Source organism: Erinaceus europaeus, chromosome 12 (genome assembly GCF_950295315.1).
Source record: "Erinaceus europaeus chromosome 12, mEriEur2.1, whole genome shotgun sequence".
Classification (NCBI taxonomy): Eukaryota; Metazoa; Chordata; class Mammalia; order Eulipotyphla; family Erinaceidae; genus Erinaceus; species Erinaceus europaeus.
Genome location: NC_080173.1, coordinates 21,568,760 through 21,591,327, shown reverse-complemented (window position 1 = coordinate 21,591,327; position 22,568 = coordinate 21,568,760). Strand labels below are relative to the sequence as shown.

At 38.3% G+C, this 22,568-nt stretch overlaps 1 protein-coding gene across 3 annotated transcripts in view; it reads right to left on the bottom strand.

Annotated features, from left to right (window-relative positions):
- The window catches only part of SUCLG2 (succinate-CoA ligase GDP-forming subunit beta), a 329,175-nt gene that overhangs the window by 115,854 nt on the left and 190,753 nt on the right, over positions 1-22,568 (bottom strand). For 2 of the 3 annotated variants that reach the window (XM_007535147.3, XM_060202911.1), the window contains 2 exons: positions 13,156-13,317; positions 10,228-10,370 (listed from right to left, as the gene is read on the bottom strand). In XM_007535147.3, coding sequence (XP_007535209.2) covers positions 10,228-10,370; positions 13,156-13,317 — 305 coding nt within the window. The remainder of the gene's footprint in view (positions 1-10,227; positions 10,371-13,155; positions 13,318-22,568) is intronic. The other variant, XM_060202910.1, reaches the window with a different exon arrangement.

Below are 22,568 nucleotides of genomic sequence, written 5' to 3'. Positions count from 1 at the left end.
AGCACAAGGACCAGCATGAGGATCCTGGTTCAAGCCCCTGGCTCACCTGTAGGGGGGTTGCTTCACAGGTGGTAAAGCAGGTCTGCAGGTGTCTATCTTTCTCTCTCCCTCCTCTCTCCATTTCTCTCTGTCCTATCCAACAACAATGACATCAAGAACAACAATAATAACTACAACAATAAAACAAAAAGGGCAACAACAGGGAATAAAATAAATAAATAAATAAAATATTAAAAAAGAAAAAGAAAAACTTGGCCAAAAAAAAAAAAACTTATGCCATATATTACTAAGAATCATTTTTGTGATTAAAAAAAAAAACTGATTCAAAACTTCCATCTTCAAATACTTTTATCACAACACACTGAAAGATTTGACCACTTCCCTTTTTCCAAATAACTCAAGGAATCCAGAATGAAGATTGTACTTTGTAACAAGAATAGACAGGAGGTTGAATCACAACAAAACACTTACAAATCAAGAGAGGCAAAGAAAAGTACCAAGAGAGATTAAATACAGGGAGAACAATAATAGGAAAGAAATCTCTTGTGAAAAGAAGCAGCTGATGGCAACTTAATCGGTACAAAAATGAATTAGATCTACTTCAATGACTTCGAGTTTAAGATGAAGTAATTTCATAAAGTTTAGAGAATGTCACTTAAAAATTGTACGACTTGTTATAGTCTACTTTTTGAAAGGAAATAAAAATTTGTTTGTTTAAGAGTTGATCTTTAGTTATGCAAATCCAGCTGATGAATTTTACCTATTACTTGGAGATTATCTTTAATTTTCATTTGGATAGAAAAGTCTCTTAAGACAATCTAAATTTCAGGGAGAGCTGTGGATGTAGAAAAAAAAATAAAAATCTCACAACACATGAAGATGTGAGGTTGCACAGGTAAAGAGATAAAAATACGTTTTACACTTATTGAGTCTGAATAAGATACAAGTTGAGTCTGAATAAGATAGAAGAGTATGATGAGGTAAATTCTCAGTTTCATAAGAAAAGTACATTCATGGTTGTTACTGTGGACTTGCTAATTTGTTAGAGACAATGAATAAACTCTAACTTAGGAAGGAAAAAGTAGTGAAGTTGTGCACAGCTGGGAAGGATTCTGAAACAGCACTCTCTTGCTTTCTCTCACTTTCTCTCTTTCTCTTTCACAAACACACACACACACACACACACTTACATGCAACAGTTACAGCAGTCATTCTCAAATTTAAGCAAATACGAGGCCCACCCAAAGTGTTTGTTGAAATACATTGCAATTCATAGCATCACTTTTAGTAGTAGCAGAAAGTTGCGGGCAACCCAGATGTGCTCAATGGCTGATGAGTGGCTAACAATGGAATACTACTCAGCTGTTAAAAATGATGAGGTCATCTCCTATAGATATATCAACAGTAATCTGCTATAGCAATAGTAATGTCCTATAGATATACCCATAGAGCAGAATATTTTATATAATCTATGGTTTTTAATTTTATTTTTAAATCTTTTTATTTATTTATTATTGGATAGAGACAGAAATTGAGAGGGGAGGGGGAGGGAGAGAGACACCTACAACCCTGCTTCACCAGTAGCTTTTGTGACACTTCAGGTTCCATAGAAACAAGTTGGATGGGTGGTGGTGGGTTATTTGATGATTGTGTGGGAAAGAGACAGAGAGACACCTGGAGTCCTGCTTCACTACTTGGGTAACTTTCCCCTGCAGGTGGGAACCAGAGGTTTAAACCTGGGTCCTTGCACACTAATGTGTGGCCTTAACCAGGCTCCCCACCACCTAGCCCCTCCTCTTTATCTGGAAAAAAAAAAAAAAAGCAACCCAAAATTGGGAAATTCTGTAGACAAAAAGTCTTGGCGAAAATAATAAATAAAAAGAAGACAGCAACAAAGGGCCAGCAAAACAGCTCATGTGGGCAGTGTGCTGCTTTGCCATGTTCATGGCATGGGTGTGAGCATGGCCCCACAGTCCTGAAGGAAGCTTTGGCAACGTGGTCTCATTCTTTCTCTCTGTCTATCTCTATTTAAAATCAATCAATTAACCAGTCAATCAAAAATAACATTCAGTAAGTCACCTCCGTGCACTCTACATTATAGTAGCTCAGATTTACATAAAGATAACGGATAGCAAAATTTATATAAATTGATTCAGAATAAAGAGACATATGGAGGGGAGCCAGGCAGTGGTACACCCAATTCAGTGCACATAATATGAAGTGCAAGGGTCTTGGTTCCAGCCCCTGGCTCCTCACCTGCAGGAGGGCCAATACAGAAGTGGTGCAGCAGGTCTGCAGGTATCTTTCTCTTCCTCTCTCAATTTTTCTCTGTTCTATCCAATAAAATGGGGCAGGGGGTGCCAGGAGCAGTGGATTCATAGTGCAAGCACTAAGCTCCAGCAGTAACCAGAGACAGAAAAAGAAGAGAAGGAGGAGGAGGAGGAGGAGGAGGAGGAGGAGAAGACGAAAGAGAAGAAAAGGAGGAGGAGGGAGAAGAGGAGGAGGAAGAGGAAGAGGAAAAAGAAGGAGAAGGAAGAGGGGAGAAGGGAGGAGGAGGAGAAAGGAGAAGGAAAAATACATGTATGGGAGTTGGGTGGTGGTGCACCAGGTAGAGTTCACAAGTTACCAAGTTCAAGGACTCAGGGTCAATCTGCCACCTATAGGGGAGAAGCTTTATGAATGGGGAAGCAATGCTTGCAACAGTTGTCTCTTTCTCACTCCCTCATTCTTTCTTCTTTCCCTCTTAATTCCTCTCTGTCCTATCAAATAATAGAAATAAAATAATGGCACTGGGAGCAGTGAATTCACAGTGAAGGTACTGAACCCTATGATAACTATGCTAATAATAGGGCAGGGGGGAGGAGATGGCAGATGGATCAAAAAGTATCAACACATTTGAAATGGAGCACTGTTGTCACTTTCAACACAAACACATAAATGCATAAATGCATATCATAAATCTCTCTTAAAAAGTATATCATAAGAAGAGGCCAGATGGTGGCACACCTGGTTGAGCACACAAGGACCCAGGTTGAAGCTCAGGTCCCCACCCACGGGGGGAAAGCTTTGCAAGTGGTGAAGCAGGGCTGCAGGTGTCTCTCTGTCTCTCTCCTCTATCACCCCCTTCCCCTTGATTTCTGGCTGTCTCTATCCAATAAATAAAGATACTAACAAAAAAGTTTTTTAAAAAGTACATTTTAAGAATGAAAAATTAGGTCAGACATGAGCAAGCAACTGATAAAAAAAATTTACATGTCAAATGAAAGACTATAAACACTCTTCTCCAGTTAGAACAATAAAAATAATAGAATATAAGAAAATAGAAAATCTTTTCACTCTAAAGTCTTCTATATCCCTTCACATAAGATTAAGAGAATCTGCCTTTTGAATTTTGTTTTTGCCATCATATTTTTAAAAATTCATCTCAAAAGCTATGTGTAAATTACAGCAGAATAATTTGAAGTTAGGAAGATTCTGAATACCAAATAACAGAGGATTAGTTAAGTAAAATTACTACTCTGTGGCTGAAGATATTAGAAAGGTCTGTACAAGGATAGATAAAAAGATTTAAAAGGCAGAATATAGATGCTAGTTGCAACAAAAATGCTATTTATCTGAAAGTATATGTTATATAATATGGCTTCTTTACATATTTTTCAATGTTTTGTCTAATATAATAATTATGGGAAGAGTGTATTATTGAGTGAAATACTAAAACACACACAGTGAAAAAAAAAAAACCCAAGTGCAGAATTAAATAACCTAAAATAAGTGTAGCAAGACCATTATGAACATGCTGGTCATTCAGGAATAATACAATTTTTCCAACTTCCTAATTCTCTGACATTGGGCATGGTGCAACTCTTAGAGAGGAAGAATATTCACATTGTTGTTAACATCCTGAGCTTGTCTTAGCAGACTTAGCTCACCCACAAAGAGTAAAGGGAACTACAGAATTTATCAGTTTACAAACTTCTAACTTTGTCCTCAGGAAGGAAAAACAAACAAATAAACAAATTTCACTCTCCATATCCAAACTCTACTAGTTTTGTGTGATTTTAAAAGAATATCTCAACAATAATAAAACATTCACAAACTTCGGTAGCTCTATCATAGACCATTCTAAAGATAGCTGGTATGGGGTGGAATGGGGGAATGTGGTGCAGACAGCATAGTGATTATGCAAAGAAACTGGCAGGCTAGAGGTTCCAAAGCCCCAGGCTCAATTCCCCTCCCCCACCCCCACCACTATAAACCAAAGTGCTCTGGGAGAAAAAGGAAGGGGAGGGGAGGGGAGGGGAGGGGAGGGGAGGGGAGGGGAGGGGAGGGGAGGGGAGGGGAGGGAAGGGAAGGGAAGGGAAGGGAAGGGAAGGGAAGGGAAGGGAAGGGAAGGGAAGGGAAGGGAAGGGAAGGGAAGGGAAGGGAAGGGAATATCACAGGATCACAGATGGCTCAAAGCTCCAAAGACCGGCATAAGGATCCTGGTTTGAGTCCCCAGCTCCCCACCTGCAGGGGAGTCCCTTCACAAGTGGTGAAGCAGGTCTGTAGTAATCTTTCTCTTCCCCTCTCTCTTCCCTTCTCTTTCCATTTCTCTCTGTCCTATCCAACAACTACAACAATAAAACAACAAGGGCAACAAAAGGGAATAAATAAATAAATATTTAAAAAAAGATTTAAAGACACCTTGGTCATATTGAATCACCTTCTCTGAAAATGCATTATTTTATAATTCTTGAATGCATTCACTCCTTATCTTCATGTAATTGAGAGAAGGTTAAAAAAAAAAAAGAAATCTAACTCTCAAATGTCTAATCTTTATGACATCTTACTTTGATTATTTAAGAGATCAGTGATTTTATCTTTAACAACCTACAAAGAGTTCTCCCTGCAGGATTTATAATCAGTTGCTAAGTATGCATGATACAATTTACTAAAATGGGGTCGGTGGTGGTGTGCCTGGTTGAGTGCATAAGTTACAGTGAGCAAGGACCCAGGTTCAAGACCCCAGTCCCAACCTGCGCGAGGAAAGCTTCACAAGTGGTTAAGCAACACTGCTGGTGTATAAATCTCTTTTCCTCTCTATCACCTCCTCCCCTCTCAATTTCTGACTATCTCTATCCAAGAAGTTAATAAAGTTAATAAAGATAACATTTTAAAAATTACTAAAATATCCTAAACTCCATGAAATTCTTTCCATGAAATAGAAATGCCATTACAGTTGGAATTTTGAATACCAATGAGAAAAGCTAGTTTTTTTATTTTACTGAGACTATATCAATAAGAATCATGAAAACAGATGTAGCGTGTTCCGTTAGAAGTGCTTTGAAAAAGTAGTAGCTAACAGATACTGAGTATGTGTAAGACATGAAACCAAATGTACCTGTCAGAACTCAGGTCTAAGAAGTATTAGCAGGGAAAATGGAATGCGAAGAATCTGGGCTTTTGAAGTTACACATTCTGGGAAATTTTGATCAATTGAATATCAGGAAAAGAAATACAAAACCAAACCTTGCAAATTCATGACAATAGGAAAATAAACCTAAGTTAGAGAAAAGAGCCGGGGGCAGGTTTTCCAGTGTACTCACAGTAGTTATACGAAAGAAGGAGACATTTTAGTGCAAGGCAGTCAAGCAATGGTTACAGTTTCATTGGGATTTAATCAGTTCAGAACAAAGAGATAATTCCAGATAGGTTTTGTAATTTGCAGAATACAGATGACTTAAAAAAAATAAAATCGACTAAACAAAAAATAGTAAGAATAACGGCAGCCAACTTGTCTTTTAGACATTTCTAATGTCAATAGTATTTATGAAAGGAAGGGGAAGGAAATGGTAGTGGACGGCGTTAGCACTGGAGTTTCACCATTCCAGGATGACTTTTTCATCTTGGCTTAGACCTCAGTCATGTCTATAACAAAGAGAGCACAACTGTTCAAGTGGGCTGTCTTACCAGCCCACCCCTGCAGTCTTTATAAACCACTCTTAAATCACCAATAAAGAGGGATAAAATTCATAAACACGTGGTCCGGGAAGTGGCACAGTGGATAAAGCATTGGATTCTCAACCATGAGGTCCCGAGTTCGATCCCCGGCAGCACATGTACCAGAGTGACATCTGGTTCTTTCTCTCTCTCCTTTCTCATGAATAAATAAATTCTTTAAAAAAATGGTTTAAAAAAATCATAAAAACGAAAGCATTTCATTTTAGAAGGCCAGGATCTAGCTCAACAAATAGAGTGTAGCCTTACTATGTGAGTGAAACTGGGTTTGGGTTTGAATCAGTGTACCACACTTCACTGGAGGAAGATCTCACTGAATTAATATGGAAGAAGGGAGGGAGGGAGGGACGGAGGGAAGAATGAAGAAAGGAAGGAAAGAAGGAAGGGTGAGAGTGGAGAGAGGGGAGTAAAGAAAAAGACAGATTGGGAGTGAATGGGAAAGGTCTGGGATATTTAATTTAATTCTCTCTGAATTAAAATGGAAAAAAAAGAAGAGAGGAAGGGAAGGAAGGAGAGAGGGAGGGAAGGAAGGGAAGGAGGAGAAGGGGGGAAAGGCTGGAGATGCATGGGAAAGGCCTGGTACCAATGTGAAAAATTGAATAAAAATTCAAATTATTCTGTTTATTCTTCATTATCAGGCAGACTACCACCATAAGCAATGGGTGAATGAATTTTTAACTTTTTCAACTCCATCTGAAATAAAAATTGTTTTCAGGTAGACCTATAAGAAAAAGGATGCAAAGTAGCCACTTAATATCATAAATATTAAGGAAGCATTGGGCATGATTCTGGAAAAAAAAAAAAGATCAAGTCCAGAGTAGGCAGAAATAAGAGAAAAGACTGTTCCAGAAAGGGAAGCATCATGTTCAAGGATCTAGAGGTGACCAATACTAAATTCTTGCCCCTCTTTGTAAGAAAGGTTTATATGAACCTCAATTCATGAAATAAAATAGTTATATGCAGTAACAAGTAAGGACTGTCATTATCTCCATTCTATAAGAGAAAACTGAGGCACAAAAAGTTAAAACACACATACATGGAACCAGGCAGTGGCATACAACATTACAGTGTGCAAGGACCCAGGTTCAAGCCCCTGGTCCCCATTTGCAGGGGGAAAGCTTCACAAGTGGTGAAGCAATGCTGCAGGTGTCTCTCACCCTCTCTTCCCTCTCAATTTCTGACTGTCTCACTCCAATAAATAAATTTTAAAAATTAAAAAAAAATTTTTTAAAGTGCTTTTAAAAGGTTTGCTTTAAACCAGGAAGTACAGTCAGATAAAGAAACTTCACTAATGCTAGTCACATAGGATTGCTTTTCAAAGTCTGGCATCTAGAGGGCAACATATTTGCTTAATGTTGACCAACAAAGTTGGGGTTACAATTGAGATACATGACAACTGTCTTTTGTCTTTTATTCATTTATGCAAGATGTTTTACATGCTCCAGATGTTGTTGTACTCATTATCTGCATCTTTGGAATTCTAAGTTTAGAATTGGGAAATAAATGCCAAAGCATGATTCAGAAAACAAAAACATAAGGATAGTTTTATGTATAGTGCTTCCTTTAAAGGTTTTAAAATTCTTAACAGTTGATTACCACACACCCCTACTTCTCCTTACTATTTTCTGTCATTTTCACGCCCTATGATTTTAAGAACACTATTTAGAACTCTGTAAATTTAAAGCAATAATGAGGGGGCTAGGCGGTAGTGCAGCGGGTTAAGTGCACATGGTGCAAAGTGAGAGGACCTGCGTAAGGATCTCGGTTCTAGCCCCCAACTCCCCACCTGCAGGGGGGTAGCTTCACAAGTAGTGAAGCCGGTCTGCAGGTGTTTATCTTTCTCTCCGCTGCTGTCTTCCCCTCCTCTCTCGATTTCTCTGTCTTATCCAACAATAATAGCTATAACAGCAATAATAATACCCACAACAAGGGCAATTTTGGAAAAATAGCCTCCAGGAGCAGTGGATTCATAGTGCTGGCACTGAGCCCCAGTGATAACCCTGGATGCAAAAAAAAAAAAAAAAAAAAAGATAATGAAAAGATCAGATCTACTCTACTAACAACAGAACTAATTGTATTACCTAAACTCTCATCTCAAGTCCAGCTGGAAAATAAGATAATTATGAAATATTTAACAATGTTAGGTAAATCCAATTTAGTAAGTGAGTTAGTTATCTTTTTAAAAGACTCTTGTTTTAGACAATCTGGCAAAGAACTGTTTCCCATATATTACAAATGAAGAATATTATTTTCTATAAAGGTGCTCATATTAGGGTCCAAGAAAAACTAGCATTTGGGCTGACAGTGAAAGAAAATTAAAAAAAAAAAAATTAGGTCTGGGAGTCTGGCGGTAGCACAGCAGGTTAAGCAAGCGCCCATGGCTCAAAGTACAAGGACCAGAGTAAGGACCCTAGTTCAAGCCCCCACCTCCCCACCTGCAGGGTGGAAGGCACTTCATAGGCAGTGAAGCAGGTCTGCAGGTGTCTATCTTTCCCTCCCCCTCTCTGTCTTCACCTCCACACTCCACTTCCTCTCTGTCCTATCCAACAACAATGACATCAATAATAATAATAACCACAACAATGATAAGACAAACAGGACAACAAAAGGGGAAGAAAATACCCTCCAGGAGCAATGGATTCATGGTACAGGCACTGAGCCCCAGCAATGACCCTAGAGGCCAAAAAATAAATAAATAAATAAATAAATAGCTCCATGGTTAACATAATGTGGAAATATGGCAATCAAAACAGTTTCTTTGAATGTTGATATCAATTAAATGACCAACAGAATCAGTCTGTACATATGGTAAACAAGTAGTTGTTAGCATCAGCTGATTTAAATTTAAGAACAGGCCTTTTAAAATTCCGAGTTTCAAACTGACTAATCCTTAAAGCTAACAAGAAAATCAATACCTTTGAAATAATTAGCTTTGGGCTCTTGGGAATCTATTTCTGGGCAGTCAGTTGGGGTTCAACTTGAAATAACTACTGACAGAACTATAGCCACTTTCCTTACAAAATCAAATCAATTCATCTGTAGGATTTTTTAGTCTCTGTTCCCTGAATCTGTGAAACAATGCCAGGATTGAAAATACCCATTACATTTCTATGCTTTTAAAACTGGCTTTGAAATTTCAAGATTTGGGAAATGTACTGTGAGATGAGCTATGCATTCATTTTCCTGATATAGCATAAGAAAAATAAATTAACTCCCACATACCTTTATCTCCCAAAGATGACAGCCAATCTCAAGAAAGAAAAAAAAGTTTAAATAAGCATTTAAAAATATTCCATAGGGTAAAGTCAAAATGTTTGAAGAGACTTTCAAAAAGTGGTTCAGTAGCTATTTTTTATTCTTTCTATACTTTTTTCAAAAATTAAAATTCCAGATCAGCTACAAAGAAAAAAATCCAAAGAGTACACAAAGATTATCCTGGTTGATTTAATCCCTCGATGATTCTGTATTATTCTTAGCCCTGAATTTCAGTAGATATGAAAAGTTCAGCATTTTATTATAGTACCCTGTCCTTGGGGTACCTTGTAGTTCAGGCAGCTTAAAGAGTTGTGTGTTATATATACAAGATATTTATGAATTTCAATTGTTTTGATGGTCTTCCATGATGAAAATGATTTTTTAAAAAAGAAAACAGTAGATAGAAAGGTAAATAAAATAACAGGTAATTAAGAGGTCACTGATGTTTCTAATTGACCACAGAAAACAAGGTGCTAGGACACAACAATCCCTAGGACAGCATACAATGGAGAGGTGCTGTTGGTCTCTCACTTTCTAAGTGAGTAAAGAAATGCCTATTTCCCCCAGATATATGCAATGTATAGTCCTATTAGACCTCTTCTACCTTCAACCTTAAGACACAGCCTTCACTGTCTTTATGAAAAAGTTAGGTAAAAGTAATCACTTCAGTATAAGGTACTCAAAAAACGTTTCAAATCAACCACGGTTTCACCTTTTTGAAGCACAACACTTTTAAAATTTTCTCCCAGGTCCCATAACTTTGTAAATACGAGCCTGGGGACACTTAATAGTATTCTGCCCAAGATCAATTAAATCACTGTGAACTCTGAGTTAAAAGGTTATACTTACATTTGGAGCTACAAAGTATATGTGGTGGCTTGTTAATAAGTGAGAAGCAGGAACAAGGAATTTCTTAGGATTAAAAAAAAAAAAATCAAAATGTTATGAACTTTTTCTAACAAAGAAAGAGATTACCTTAGGATCAGCTGTGAGCAATTTGAATGCTTGATATACTTGAGCTTCCTTTACACCACCACCAAGATCCAGGAAATTAGCTGGCCTCCCACCATTCAGGAAAATTATGTCACAAGTAGCCATGGCCAGACCAGCACCATTCACTACAAAATGAAAATGGCACACAGTCAGGAAAATTCAGAAATTGTAAAGTGTGCTTTTTTTTTTTTTTCCTTTTCCCATGTTACCAAAATGGAACTTAGATCGATTTCTAACCTACTTGGAGTTCTGTTCAACCAGATAAATATGTAGATTTTTAGGATAAAGAGTCAGGAAAAAAAATACAAAGGAAGAATAAGCAAAAAAGAAAGTATATGTATATATCTTGGAATGGAGAGACAGATATATTGATAAGTTAAATAATATGGATACAAGTAAGTGACTAATTTCCTTTACTAGTTAGGGGAACTAGTTTGTGGGGAAGACATAAAGTTCAAGGGAATTGAGAAAGAAAAAAGATTATGAAATGTTGCTAGGGTCTATGAGTTATATTCTTTTTAATAGTCTTAAGGGAATCTAGTAAAAAAATGAAAATCTTGGGAGTCGGGCGGTGGCGCAGTGGGTTAAGCGCACATGGCGCAAAGCGCAGGGACCGGCGTAAGGATCCCGGTTCGAGCCCCCGGCTCCCCACCTGCAGGGGAGTCGCTTCACGGGCGGTGAAGCAGGTCTGCAGGTGTCTATCTTTTTCTCCCCTCTCTCTCTGTCTTCCCCTCCTCTCTCCATTTCTCTCTGTCCTATCCAACAACAAAGCAACGTCAACAATGGCAATAATAACCGCAACGAGGCTGCAACAACTAGGGCAACAAAAAGGGGAGAAAATGGCCTCCAGAAGCGGTGGATTCATGGTGCAGGCACCGAGCCCAGCAATAACCCTGGAGGGGAAAAAAAAAAAGAAAATCTTTTATTTTTTTTGCTTGCTGAGAATATACTCCTTGGAATGTGGCTTCCCTCTATGGGTTGAACCACAGATGTCCCAACTTCAATAGGGTTCCATACATTCTTAATACTTAGTGTAACCATGCATGGGTCTGTTACCTGGATAAAGTAAGAGAATAGGTGAGTAAATAAGATCCTTCTTATCTCTTTGCTCCCTTTTCAAAGGAATAAAAGAGTCAATAAAAAATTGATTATTAAAAAGGGAACCTAAATATGCCATTGTTGGGAATTGTTTGTAAGTATTCAAATAAAACATTTCAACATTAATTTGTTTTCCAGGGTTGCTTTTATTGATTAATTGCACTTTCTTTGATTCTTAGATTTAACTAATGAAATCACCTTCCTCAGGTAAGAACAAGGAAAAAAAAAATCCTCGACACAGTAGAAAGTCTCAACTTAAAAGTACTTTTCAATTTTTCTGATCTTTGAATTGCCCCCAGACAAGCTTATGAACTGTGACTACCAAAATAAAAATGCTTTATATAGGATCTTAGGACTTTGAAATGTGTTAATCGTAGCTTCTGAAACTGCTAACTTGGTCAAATCAGAGACATTCAGAGGCTACGAAGAATCTGTGTTGAATTTGGTCTAAACACAATTATATATTTTTTCCCATTCTAAATGCTTATAAATCTCGAAACATATTAGTTTATCAAGATGAGAATAATCTGAGTGGTCTAGTACATTACACTTACTGCTTTGCTGCAGCGTCTGGTATCACTTGTAATTGGATGTCATTTTCTAGTACTAAACTGCAAACCACTGGAAGAAGTCTCTTCAGTTTTGAATATAATGATATTGTTGGTTTAATGAGCTACACATCTTTTTGTTGTTGTTGTTGTTTTAATTTTAATTCCATTAAGATTAAGACATCAGTTTCTAGTGCAATGAATTGTTTCTACCAGAAATATAGAAGTACATGAATCTCAGTGCAATAAGCTGTGTTAAGTAACAGAAATTGTATTGCTGCTGTAGACCCATTCATATCTCAGCTGAATAAGCCATTTTCACAAATATAAAATATAATTAAAGCAATTGTTTTAATAATAAAATGGCATAATGGATTAAACAGTTTATCATTTGATTATCACAGAAGCAGAGCCTATAGCATAAAGAGGAAAAGTATGAGAAAGCTATTTTATCCTAGGTCCAAATTTTGTAATATTTTCTGGCATCTTAGGATTGACAGAAACAGCAAAACTTCTGAATTTTAGTTGGCAAACTTCATGGAAAGACTTAAAATATTGACTCTCCTTTGGGATGATTTTGCTAACCAGAAAATAATTGTCAATTTTATCACAATTGGAGAGAGCTAGAGACATCTAATGTCCAGGGTACTGTTAAATATCTGATAGTGCATAGGGTAGTCTCATACCCATAGCAAAAACTGGTTCCAATCAATATGTCAATAGCGCCAGAGGTTAAAAATTATACTTTAGGGAGCTGGGCAATAGTGCAGTGGGCTCAGTGTACATGGAGCGAATCGTAAGCACGGGCATAATTATCCTGGTTCCAGCACCTGGCTCCCCACCTGCAGGGGGGTCGCTTCACAAGTGGTGAAGCAGGGCTGCAGGTGTCTATCTTTCTCTCCTCCTCTCTCGATTTCTCTATCTTATCCAATAACAACAACGATAAACAACAAGGGCAGCAAAAGGGAAAAATAGCCTCCAGGAGTAGTGGATTCATAGTGCAGGCACCAAAGCCCAGCAATAACCCTGGAGGAAAGAAAAAAAAAAATTTTTGCTTTATACCAGTAACCACTGATCAGAATGAAATCTGGATAGTTTCCTAAGAATTTCTGTCTACCAAAAATTAACAAACAAAAAAACAAAACAGCATATGCTTACTTGCTACTAGAAACTAACATTTCAGAAATTAGGAATTACAAATTTGTGAAGAAAAAAAAGTACACAAAGCACAATCTAAAAATTGTTCTTGTCGTTTTTTTCTTACCAAAACAGGCAATGTTCCCATCCAGTCCTATGTATTTTAGATCATATCTGGCAGCTTCATTTTCAATGGGCTCGTTCTCTGACCCATCATCCATAGCAAATATGTCCTTTTGCCGGAATTCTGCATTGTCGTCGAAGTTTATCTTTGCATCAAAACAAACAACTAAAAAGGGGAGGAAAGAATATACCTGAATCACTCTTAAGAATCAATAAATTACCCCACCAATGTGTCCTGGAGCTCAGCTTCCCCAGAGACACACCTTACTAGGGAAAGAGAGAGGCAGACTGGGAGTATGGACTGACCAGTCAACGCCCATGTTCAGCGGGGAAGCAATTACAGAAGCCAGACCTTCTACCTTCTGCAACCCTCAACGACCCTGGGTCCATGCTCCCAGAGGGTTAGAGAATGGGAAAGCTATCATGGGAGGGGGTGGGTTATGGAGATTGGGTGGTGGGAATTGTGTGGAGTTGTACCCCTCCTACCTTATGTTTTTGTTCATTAATCCTTTCTTAAATAAAAAATTTTTTAAAAAAGAATCAATAAATTGGGGGTCGGGCGGTGGCACAGTGGGTTAAGCACACGTGGCGCAAAGTGCAAGGGCCGGTGTTCGAGCCCCTGGCTCCCCACCTGCAGGGGAGTCGCTTCACAGGCGGTGAAGCAGGTCTGCAGGTGTCTTTCTTTCTCTCCCCCTCTCTGTCTTCCCCTCCTCTCTCCATTTCTCTTTGTCCTATCCAATAACGAACAACATCAACAGTGGCAATAATAACCACAACGAGGCTACAACAACTAGGGCAACAAAAAGGGGGGAAAATGGCCTCCAGGAGCGGTGGATTCATAGTGCAGGCACCGAACCCAGCAATAACCCTGGAGGGGAAAAAAAAAAAAGAATTAATAAATTATGGGCCGGGTGGTGGTGCACCCTATTGAATGCACGTGTTTCAATGCGCAAGGACCCAGGTTTGAGCCCCAGGATCCCACCCTTAGAGGGAAAGCTTTTTGAATTGTGAAGCAATGTTGCAGGTGTCTCTCTGTTTTTCTCCCTCTTTACCAACTCCTTCCCTCTCAATTTCTAGCTGTCTCTATATTATAAAGATGTCTATTATATATCTATCTATTACAAAGATAAAAAAAATTTAAGTGTGGTCTGGGAGGTGGCGCAATGGATAAAGCATTGGCTTCTCAACCATGAGGTCCTGAGTTCTAGCCCTGGCAGAACATGTACCAGAGTGATGTCTGGTTCTCTCTCTCTCTCTCTTTCTCTCTCTCTCCTTTCTCATGAATAAATAAATTCTTTAAAATAAAATAAAATTTAAAGGTTTAATAAAAGGAATCAATAAATTACATATTCTAGGCTGGGAGGCACAAAAAGAAATGATACTGCTATTTTTTCCCCCTCCTTATAAGTAGAGCAAGCTGTAATGATTTCCCCAATTCTTAAATTCTATGACTATGAAGGTAATTATGATATGGTGCCTGTTTTCAAAGGACTTACAATCTATTCAAGATCATAGTAATTTATATCTATTCACCACTAAAAAGCCAACAATATAAGCTGTGATGACCTACTAAAGGCTATAACGTGCTAAGCCTATACACTGTTTTGATTTGTCCTTTCATTACCATTCTCATTTCTAGTACTTAACACTAATCATCACATCTCTTCTATGCAATCAGAACAAAGAATGCCTAGCCCTGCTGCCCTACTTAGCTCTTCCTCTGATGCTGCAAAAACTGTTATTTAATCATCATCACTGATAATTTGCAATACTTAATGGAAATATTCTAGGATAAATATGATAGTTTTATTTCTTCTACAGTTGATCCTTAACTAATTCAGAACTCATAAAATCAATAAATAACAAAATACTTTCACTTTGAACCTTGTTTTTCTTATTTGCAATGTGAATAAAACAAACCCAAATGAGTTTATTAACAGCTAAAACTAGGACCAACCACCACCTATGTCAAAGTTCTATCTAAAAGTCTTTCTACTACAGCAATAAATCTGACAAAAATCTATACAGAATTGGCATGACGGGAGTCGGGTGGTAGTGCAGCGGGTTAAGCACAGGTGGTGCAAAGCTCAAGGACTGGAGTAAGGATCCTGGTTCGAGCCCCCGGCTCCCCACCTGCAGGGGAGTCGCTTCACAAGCAGTGAAGCAGGTCTGCAAGTGTCTACCTTTCTCTCTCCCTGTCTTCCCCTCCTCTCTCTGTTTCTCTCTGTCCTATCTAACAACGACGACATCAATAACAACAACAATAACTACAACAATAAAACAAGGGCAACAAAAATAAATAAATAAATAAATATTTTTTTAAAAAAAAGAAGAAGAATTGGCATGACATCTAAGAACAGCCAGAGTAAACCAAAGTCCAAAACCACAAGTCACTTAAGGTAGTACTGACTGACAAGAGAGGGTCTTCTCTGGAAGTTAATGTCTGCCTGAGCCTCTACTTTGGCCACAAAATGCCCAACCACTTTACCACACTCTATGAATACAAGAGTAATTACTTTTCAGAATGCTGAAAACTTAATGAGGACATCGTACCATTACCACAGGAATTGGATAACACTTTACGCTTGCTTTAATGCCCTTCTCTCAGCACTTCCTGACTGGTATGATAATCAATACGAAATCAACATCATTCTTGGCCTTCTACTGGTTTCGTAAATGCATTTTAATTAAATAGTAATTGTAGCTCCACAATTACTCACTAGCAAGACTACTTCTAACTGACATTTTTTATTTGTTTGTTTTGTCTTTGCTACCAGGGTAATAGCTGAGGTTTGGTACTGGCACTATGAATCCACTGCTCCCCCTGGCCATTGTGTCCCCCATCTTTTTTTTCTTTCTACTTTTGATAGACAGAAATTGAGAGAGGAGGAGGAGATAGAGAGGAAGAAAGTGGGGGCTGGGTGGTGGTGCACCTGGTTGAGCGCACGTATTACAATGCACAAGGACCTGGGTTCGAGCCCCAGGTTCCCAACTGCAGGGGGAAAGCTTTGCGAGCGGTGAAGCAGGGCTGCAGGTGTCTCTCTGTCTCTCTCCCTCTCTATCTCCCCTTCCCTCTTTATTTCTGGCTGTCTATATCCAATAAATAAAGATTTAAAAAAAAATTAACAAAAAAGAGGAATAAGGAAAAATAGACACCTACAGAATTGCTTCACTGCTCATGAAGATTCCTTCCCACATGGAAAGAGCAGGGACCCTTGAGCTTGGTTAGGTGCAAGTTCAACTGGGTGTGTCACTATCTGCCCCCTCCCCTGACACCTTCTAAATGAATGAGTAAAAAGACTATTAAAATTGACTTCCAAGTAGAATTTCAAATAAAAGAATTCTTACTGAAGATCAAGAAAGCAGTAAATCAAAAGTAGGTCCAGCATCATGGAACAATCCTATCTGAACACTTTTGAGGAAGCAACCATATATTCCTTTGAGTTACATAAAGCTGTGGTTCTCGTCACTCAGCAGCTGGAGACAAACATAAGAGTTGAATCTGGTTCTGATTTCAGTCTAAATGATTCAACTAACCTACACAAAAATGAATAACCTGTAGAGTGATAACAAACTCTCTGGTTAGTCTGAGTTTAATTAGAAAAGGAAGTGGTAGTTTCTGGATTTGTGTGATATGACTCTTTAAAAAACTATTTTGATTTATTTACTACTAGATAGCAACAGGAAGAAATTGAGAGGAGATGGGAAGCTAGAGAGGGAGAAAGACAGAGAGCCATCTGCAGCTCTGCAGATGGGGACCAGGGGCTTGAACCTGGGTCCTTGCTCCCTGCTCCCTATAATGTGAGCGCTTAACCAGCTGTGCCACGGCCTGGCCCTATGTGAAATGATTCTGACACAGGACAATGCTTGGTGTTCTTATTAATCTTAAAAGAATATCCAGCTCAACACAAAGTAGCCAAATGGCACACAGACTCTTCACAGTTGAGAAAGGTGTAATGAACACTCCACATGAAAAGTCATCTGGCAGAGGGAAAGAGCAAAGAGTTGGATTCTAAACCTTAGTTAGTCTCATCTCAGTGCATTCTTGAATAAATAAAAAGCTCTTCTGTAGGAGGAATAAAGTTTTACTGTGGGGGGGGGGGAGTAGATCTTGGCTGGAACTTGCCCCTCACAAAGGCCATAGTAGCTTTATTTAAAAGAGAGTTTGGGAGGAGACTTGGATTAGGTGTGGCTATGGAGTAGCAGCTACCAGATCAGACTCTTCCCCAAAACAGCAAACACCTATAACTATGGAACTGAACGAAATCCACCACCGACAGCTGAGACATCTGCAGAAACACCACAGCCTCAGCCACCAAGTTGCAGATGCTATCATCATTCCATCCAAACTTCCCTGGGCAGACGACCTCACCAACATATTCCGGAGCCTCACCGCTCCAGAGCCCTACCCAATTAGCGGAAGACGGAAACAAGCTGGGGGTATGGATCCACCTGTCAATGCCTACATCCTGAGGAGAGACAATTACAGAAGCCAGAACTCCCACCTTCTACAGCCCGTAAAGAATGTTGATCTTGGACTGTATTGCACTAAAGGGTGGGGGCCAGAGGGAGGGTCCACATCCTGGAACATGATGGCAGAGGAGGATGGTGTGCGGAAGGGGGTGGGTAACTGAAAAACTGGAGAAATGTTACACATGTAAAACTACTGTATTTTACAGTATTTATTTATAGCCAACTATAAACCACTAATCATCCCAATTAAAAAAAAAACAGAAAGTGATCTTTCACAGAAGCTATTGGCAATATAGATCAATTTCATACCTAAGAAAATATATGTGCAACGTCTATAATCTGTCAAAATGGGGAATATACAAAAGCCTACTTTTTGAGAAATCTTTTTTTGAACGCAGAACAATTCCAACTGGAAAAAGTAAACCTTGAGCTACTTAAGGAATTATCTGTTATTGATGTCGTCATTGTTAGACAAGATAGAGAGAAATGGAAAGGAAGGGAAGACAGAGAGGGGGAGAGAAAGATAGACACCTGCAGACCTGCTTCACTGCCTGTGAAGCGACTCCCCTGCAGGTGGGGAGTGGGGGGGGGGCGGAACCTGGATCCTTATGCTGGTCCTTGCGCTTTGCACCATTGCGCTACCACCTGACCCCCTCAAGGAATTATCTGAAATTTTAGCAGTCAAATAAATTTCGCTTATTTGGAAAAAGAAAAAACAACAACAATAAAGAATTTGGCTCCATACTTCCAGAGGGAGAGAAATTATAGGAGAAGATGACCAGAGGGCTTTTAACACCAACTCCAGCAGGACCCAGAAAAAGAAGAGGCAGGACCATGAAAGGAGGGAGGGGGGGCAAATATATATATAAATATAGACAGTCATAGAAATAATAGTCAACTCATATCTGCAACCTTGGGAGAACTACTGTAGTTTCCAATGGAGGGAATGGGGATACAGAACTCTGGTGGTGGGAATGGTACAGAATTATACCCGTTATCTTATAATTTTGTTATTCAATATTGTTACTAATAAAACTAAAAAAATAAAAATAGAAATTAAGACTAGATAAAAATTTTATTTTATTTTAAATAAAATTAAAAAAATAAAAATGGGCACTGGCTTCAAAGAGAGGGAAAGTGTATGTGTGTTTGGTTAATGGTATGTACACAAGGTTCAGAAGGCAGTCCAACCTAAATGCATGAAAATAAATAAATGTTTAAAAAGCTTTTGCCCAAATTGTGGTATATATACTACTCAGCTGTTAAAAACGCTGAAGTTATCTGCTTTGCATCCTTTTGGATGAAACTTGAGGACAACATGGTGAGTGAGATAAGCCAAAAAGAGAAGGATGACTAGAAAATTAACTCACTTACTAGCAAGACTTAATAAAGTAGGGAATGGGGAGGGAGAACACAAAGGAACTGGGCATAGTATATTAGACCAAAGCAAAGGACCCTGGGGAGGGAGGAAAGGAAAAAAAAACAAAAAAAAAACTTTGAGAACTGTAAAACCTTAATCCCCCAATAAAGAAATAAAGAAAATTAAAAAAAAAAATTGGGAACTGGTACATAATGACTGCACTATAAATAAAGCATCAACCCCCTCAATAAAAAAAATTTAAAATTAAATTAATTTAATTAAAAAATTAAAAAAAAGCTTTGCCCATGGTATGATATGTATGCCAAGTGCAGAAGAGTTCATTATGTGAAAGAACATTATAATTAGCTCAGAGCTTGAAGATGTGACTGTGAGATATATGGGGTATACATGAGTAGATTAAAAGTGCATTTAAGGTTATTACATCTGTGGAATAAATGGCATGGTAGCCCTCTGCTGACTCATTCTCTCACTGTTAACTAAGTGACATTACTAAGGCTTGACATGGGAATATGATGATGACACAGCAATACTGTAGTTGGTCTTCATTCTCTATCCTTCAGGGAGAAAGGAAGGAAGGGAGATGGAAGACAGGGCTGAGAAAAATGCTCAGTGCCACCATGCAAGTGCATGGCACTGCGTTCATTTCCAAATGCCACATCAATTAAAAAAAAAATGAATTGACCCTCAAAGACTTATCATTGTAGGGGGTAAGCATAAAAACGTAAGGAGGTACATGCACACTGAAACAATACTTGCTTAGTACTTGAAAAGTAATACAAGCATAGAAAGTGTTTTCCTACTTTACTACCTCAATATATATATTTCAAGTATTTTATTGAGGGGGTTAATGCTTTACAGGGGATTCACTGACAAATGCATTCACTTCCATTATGTATCAGGCCCCTAAAGTGTTCTCCCTCTCTTCCCTCCCTATACCACAATCTTTAATGTTGCATTATCTAAGAGTTTCTCCTTGAAGAATTTCATGTAGACCCTGGCATGAAGAACACCTAAATGTGGGCTGATACAACATTCAGCAAATCAGGACTTGTACAAATTTGGCCAGAGTTTGAAATCCAAAACTGCATATGCCAGATCAGTATACTACTCACCTCTTCCTCTTATGAAATAAATCTTCAAAAAAAAGAACAACTGCATGTAAATTATAACTCTTGTACTTCCTAGCCAGTTAGCTATGATCTGTCTCAAGTCCAGTGATATGGTCTATAAAATGAGATTCAGAGTATTTCTAAGTGAGTGGGGGGTGATGAAAGAGACTATTCACAGTGCACTTAGCCCACCAACAGCCGGTACACATTGGTTATTATTAATACCACTGTACACACTGTGCTTTAGAAATTACCACTGTCATCCTGCCCTGCCACTGGAGAGAGATTGGTCCTGAAATGAAGGCAGCCTGGAATGTACTCAGCTTTGGCCATGAACTGTGAGCCTAAGCTGCCAGGACTAAGAGGTTACTTAAACATGCTGGATGAGGTGGATAAAGTAAATACTTAAATTTTATTCAGATTTTTTTTTAATGCTCTAATCCAACTTTCTAGCTTTTTATTCTGACACCATTTTCTCCGACAATATTTTTGACAGCACACCTTTGCATATAGCTGGTATGGCTAAATTAGTATAAAACAGTTCAAGTCAGGGAATGGCAAGCAGGACCCTTCAGCCAATTCATTCCCACATGTCATAGTTAGAGCTGTCAAGCAATACAGACACATCCATCTGCTAAATATTTCTGTAGTTGGTGGTCCATGATTATAGTAGAGAGGAAATGCTGCATTAAAGAAACTCTAGGGGGCAGGGGTAGATAGCATAATGGTTATGCAAAAAGACTCTCATGCCTGAGGCTCCAAAGTCCCAGGTCCAATCAGCACCACCATAAACCAGAGCCAATCAGTGCTCTGGTTCAAAAAAAGTCACTATTTATTCTAATTACAATTCTTATCACATACATATGCATCATACTTTAATAACAGCCACAGATATCATACTTATTCTAGTGAGAGAAACTTAGAAAAAGTACATCCCACTAGCATAAGCACGAAAAGAATAACAAAATAAACTAAAACTACAGCTTGCACAAAAGGAGTAGATTAATCGTTGAATATTGATTGACTTTTTGTATATTTATTTCCCTCTGTAAGACTACTTCAAGTACCTTTTTAGAATTGGTGTGTTAAAAAAAAAAAAGGATTCAACCACAGAGCAATAAAATAAACTTGCTTGCTCTTAGCTTTTTCATTTAATAAAACTGCTAATGTGATAAAAGTGTTTGGAGGTCCTGAGCTTGGTTCCAACATCAAGATTTTCAATGTCACTTTAATGAAACCTCAATTCTTTGGAAAATTCATTTTGAACAAAGGCCATTCAATATAGAAAGTGGGTTAAAAAGCACACACCTATTAATATTCATAAAACAATTTTCACCATCAAGAGCGCATTGTTACATGCTTGATAGATTATACAAATGCATTTTCCCTCTGAAAAAAAATCAAAGAACGATACAGTCCTTGTTTTGTTTAGTAGTGTGAATTCTGTGAACTATTAATTCAACAACCTTTATGAAGAACATGACTGGCAGTCCAAGACCTCTGACCCTAGAGTTTTAACAGAAGAATGTGTCACAGACTTAAACTGAAGAAAAAAATGCATTTCAGAGAGAAAAAGTCACACATAAAAGAAACACAAGAACAGCAGGAAATCAGATTGTCATAATTAGTTTGAAAAATAATCTGTCTTCAAGCAACGCACTGCATTTGATTTGTGATAAATAACCATAATGCCATAATGTGCTATTGAAGTCTGCCTTACCAGGATGGCCTTAAAATGTTGATACTTTCAAATTAGTCCCACTTTCCACTAAATATTGATGTCTCATGAGTTGTATACTTCTTGAGAACTTTAGTTGCTTCGAGAAGAGAAAATAGATATGGAGTGGGAGGGGGTTTGGAGGGGGAGGTAAAAAAAAAAAAACTGAAAATGTTCTTGAAAATAGAGTCTTGTGTATAAAGAGAGAAACACCCACCAACAACATGGGCACTTGCTAGCACGAAGCAACAGGGTAGCTATTTAGGGAAATTAATCTGAGGCAAGGAATTTGATGTACCAGTTAACTTTGGATCACCCAGTCTTAATTCTCATAGAATCTTGGCCATAGCTGTTTTAAACAGCTTCATTCCTTTAGCTCAGTGAATGGATTTGGGCTGCAACTGATGAAAATGCATACAGCAGTAATTTTTAATTAGTTTTATTAGTGATTAAAGATTGATTTATAAGACTATAAGATAATAGGGGTATAATTCCACACCCTTCCCACCACCAGAGTTCTATGTCCCCACTCCCTCCTTTGAAAACTGCAATTAGTTCCCCCAGTCACAGGTATGGTTTTTAGCCCTCTCCCTCTCCCTCTCCTCCCACTCTGTGTGTGTCCATCCCCATTTTGTCTATGGTCTGAACAGTGATTTTTATTCTCAGGATAACTGACATGTTGGAGAAGTTGACTGTCTGTTATGGGGGCCAGAGTTGTGGATTGTAAGATATCTGCT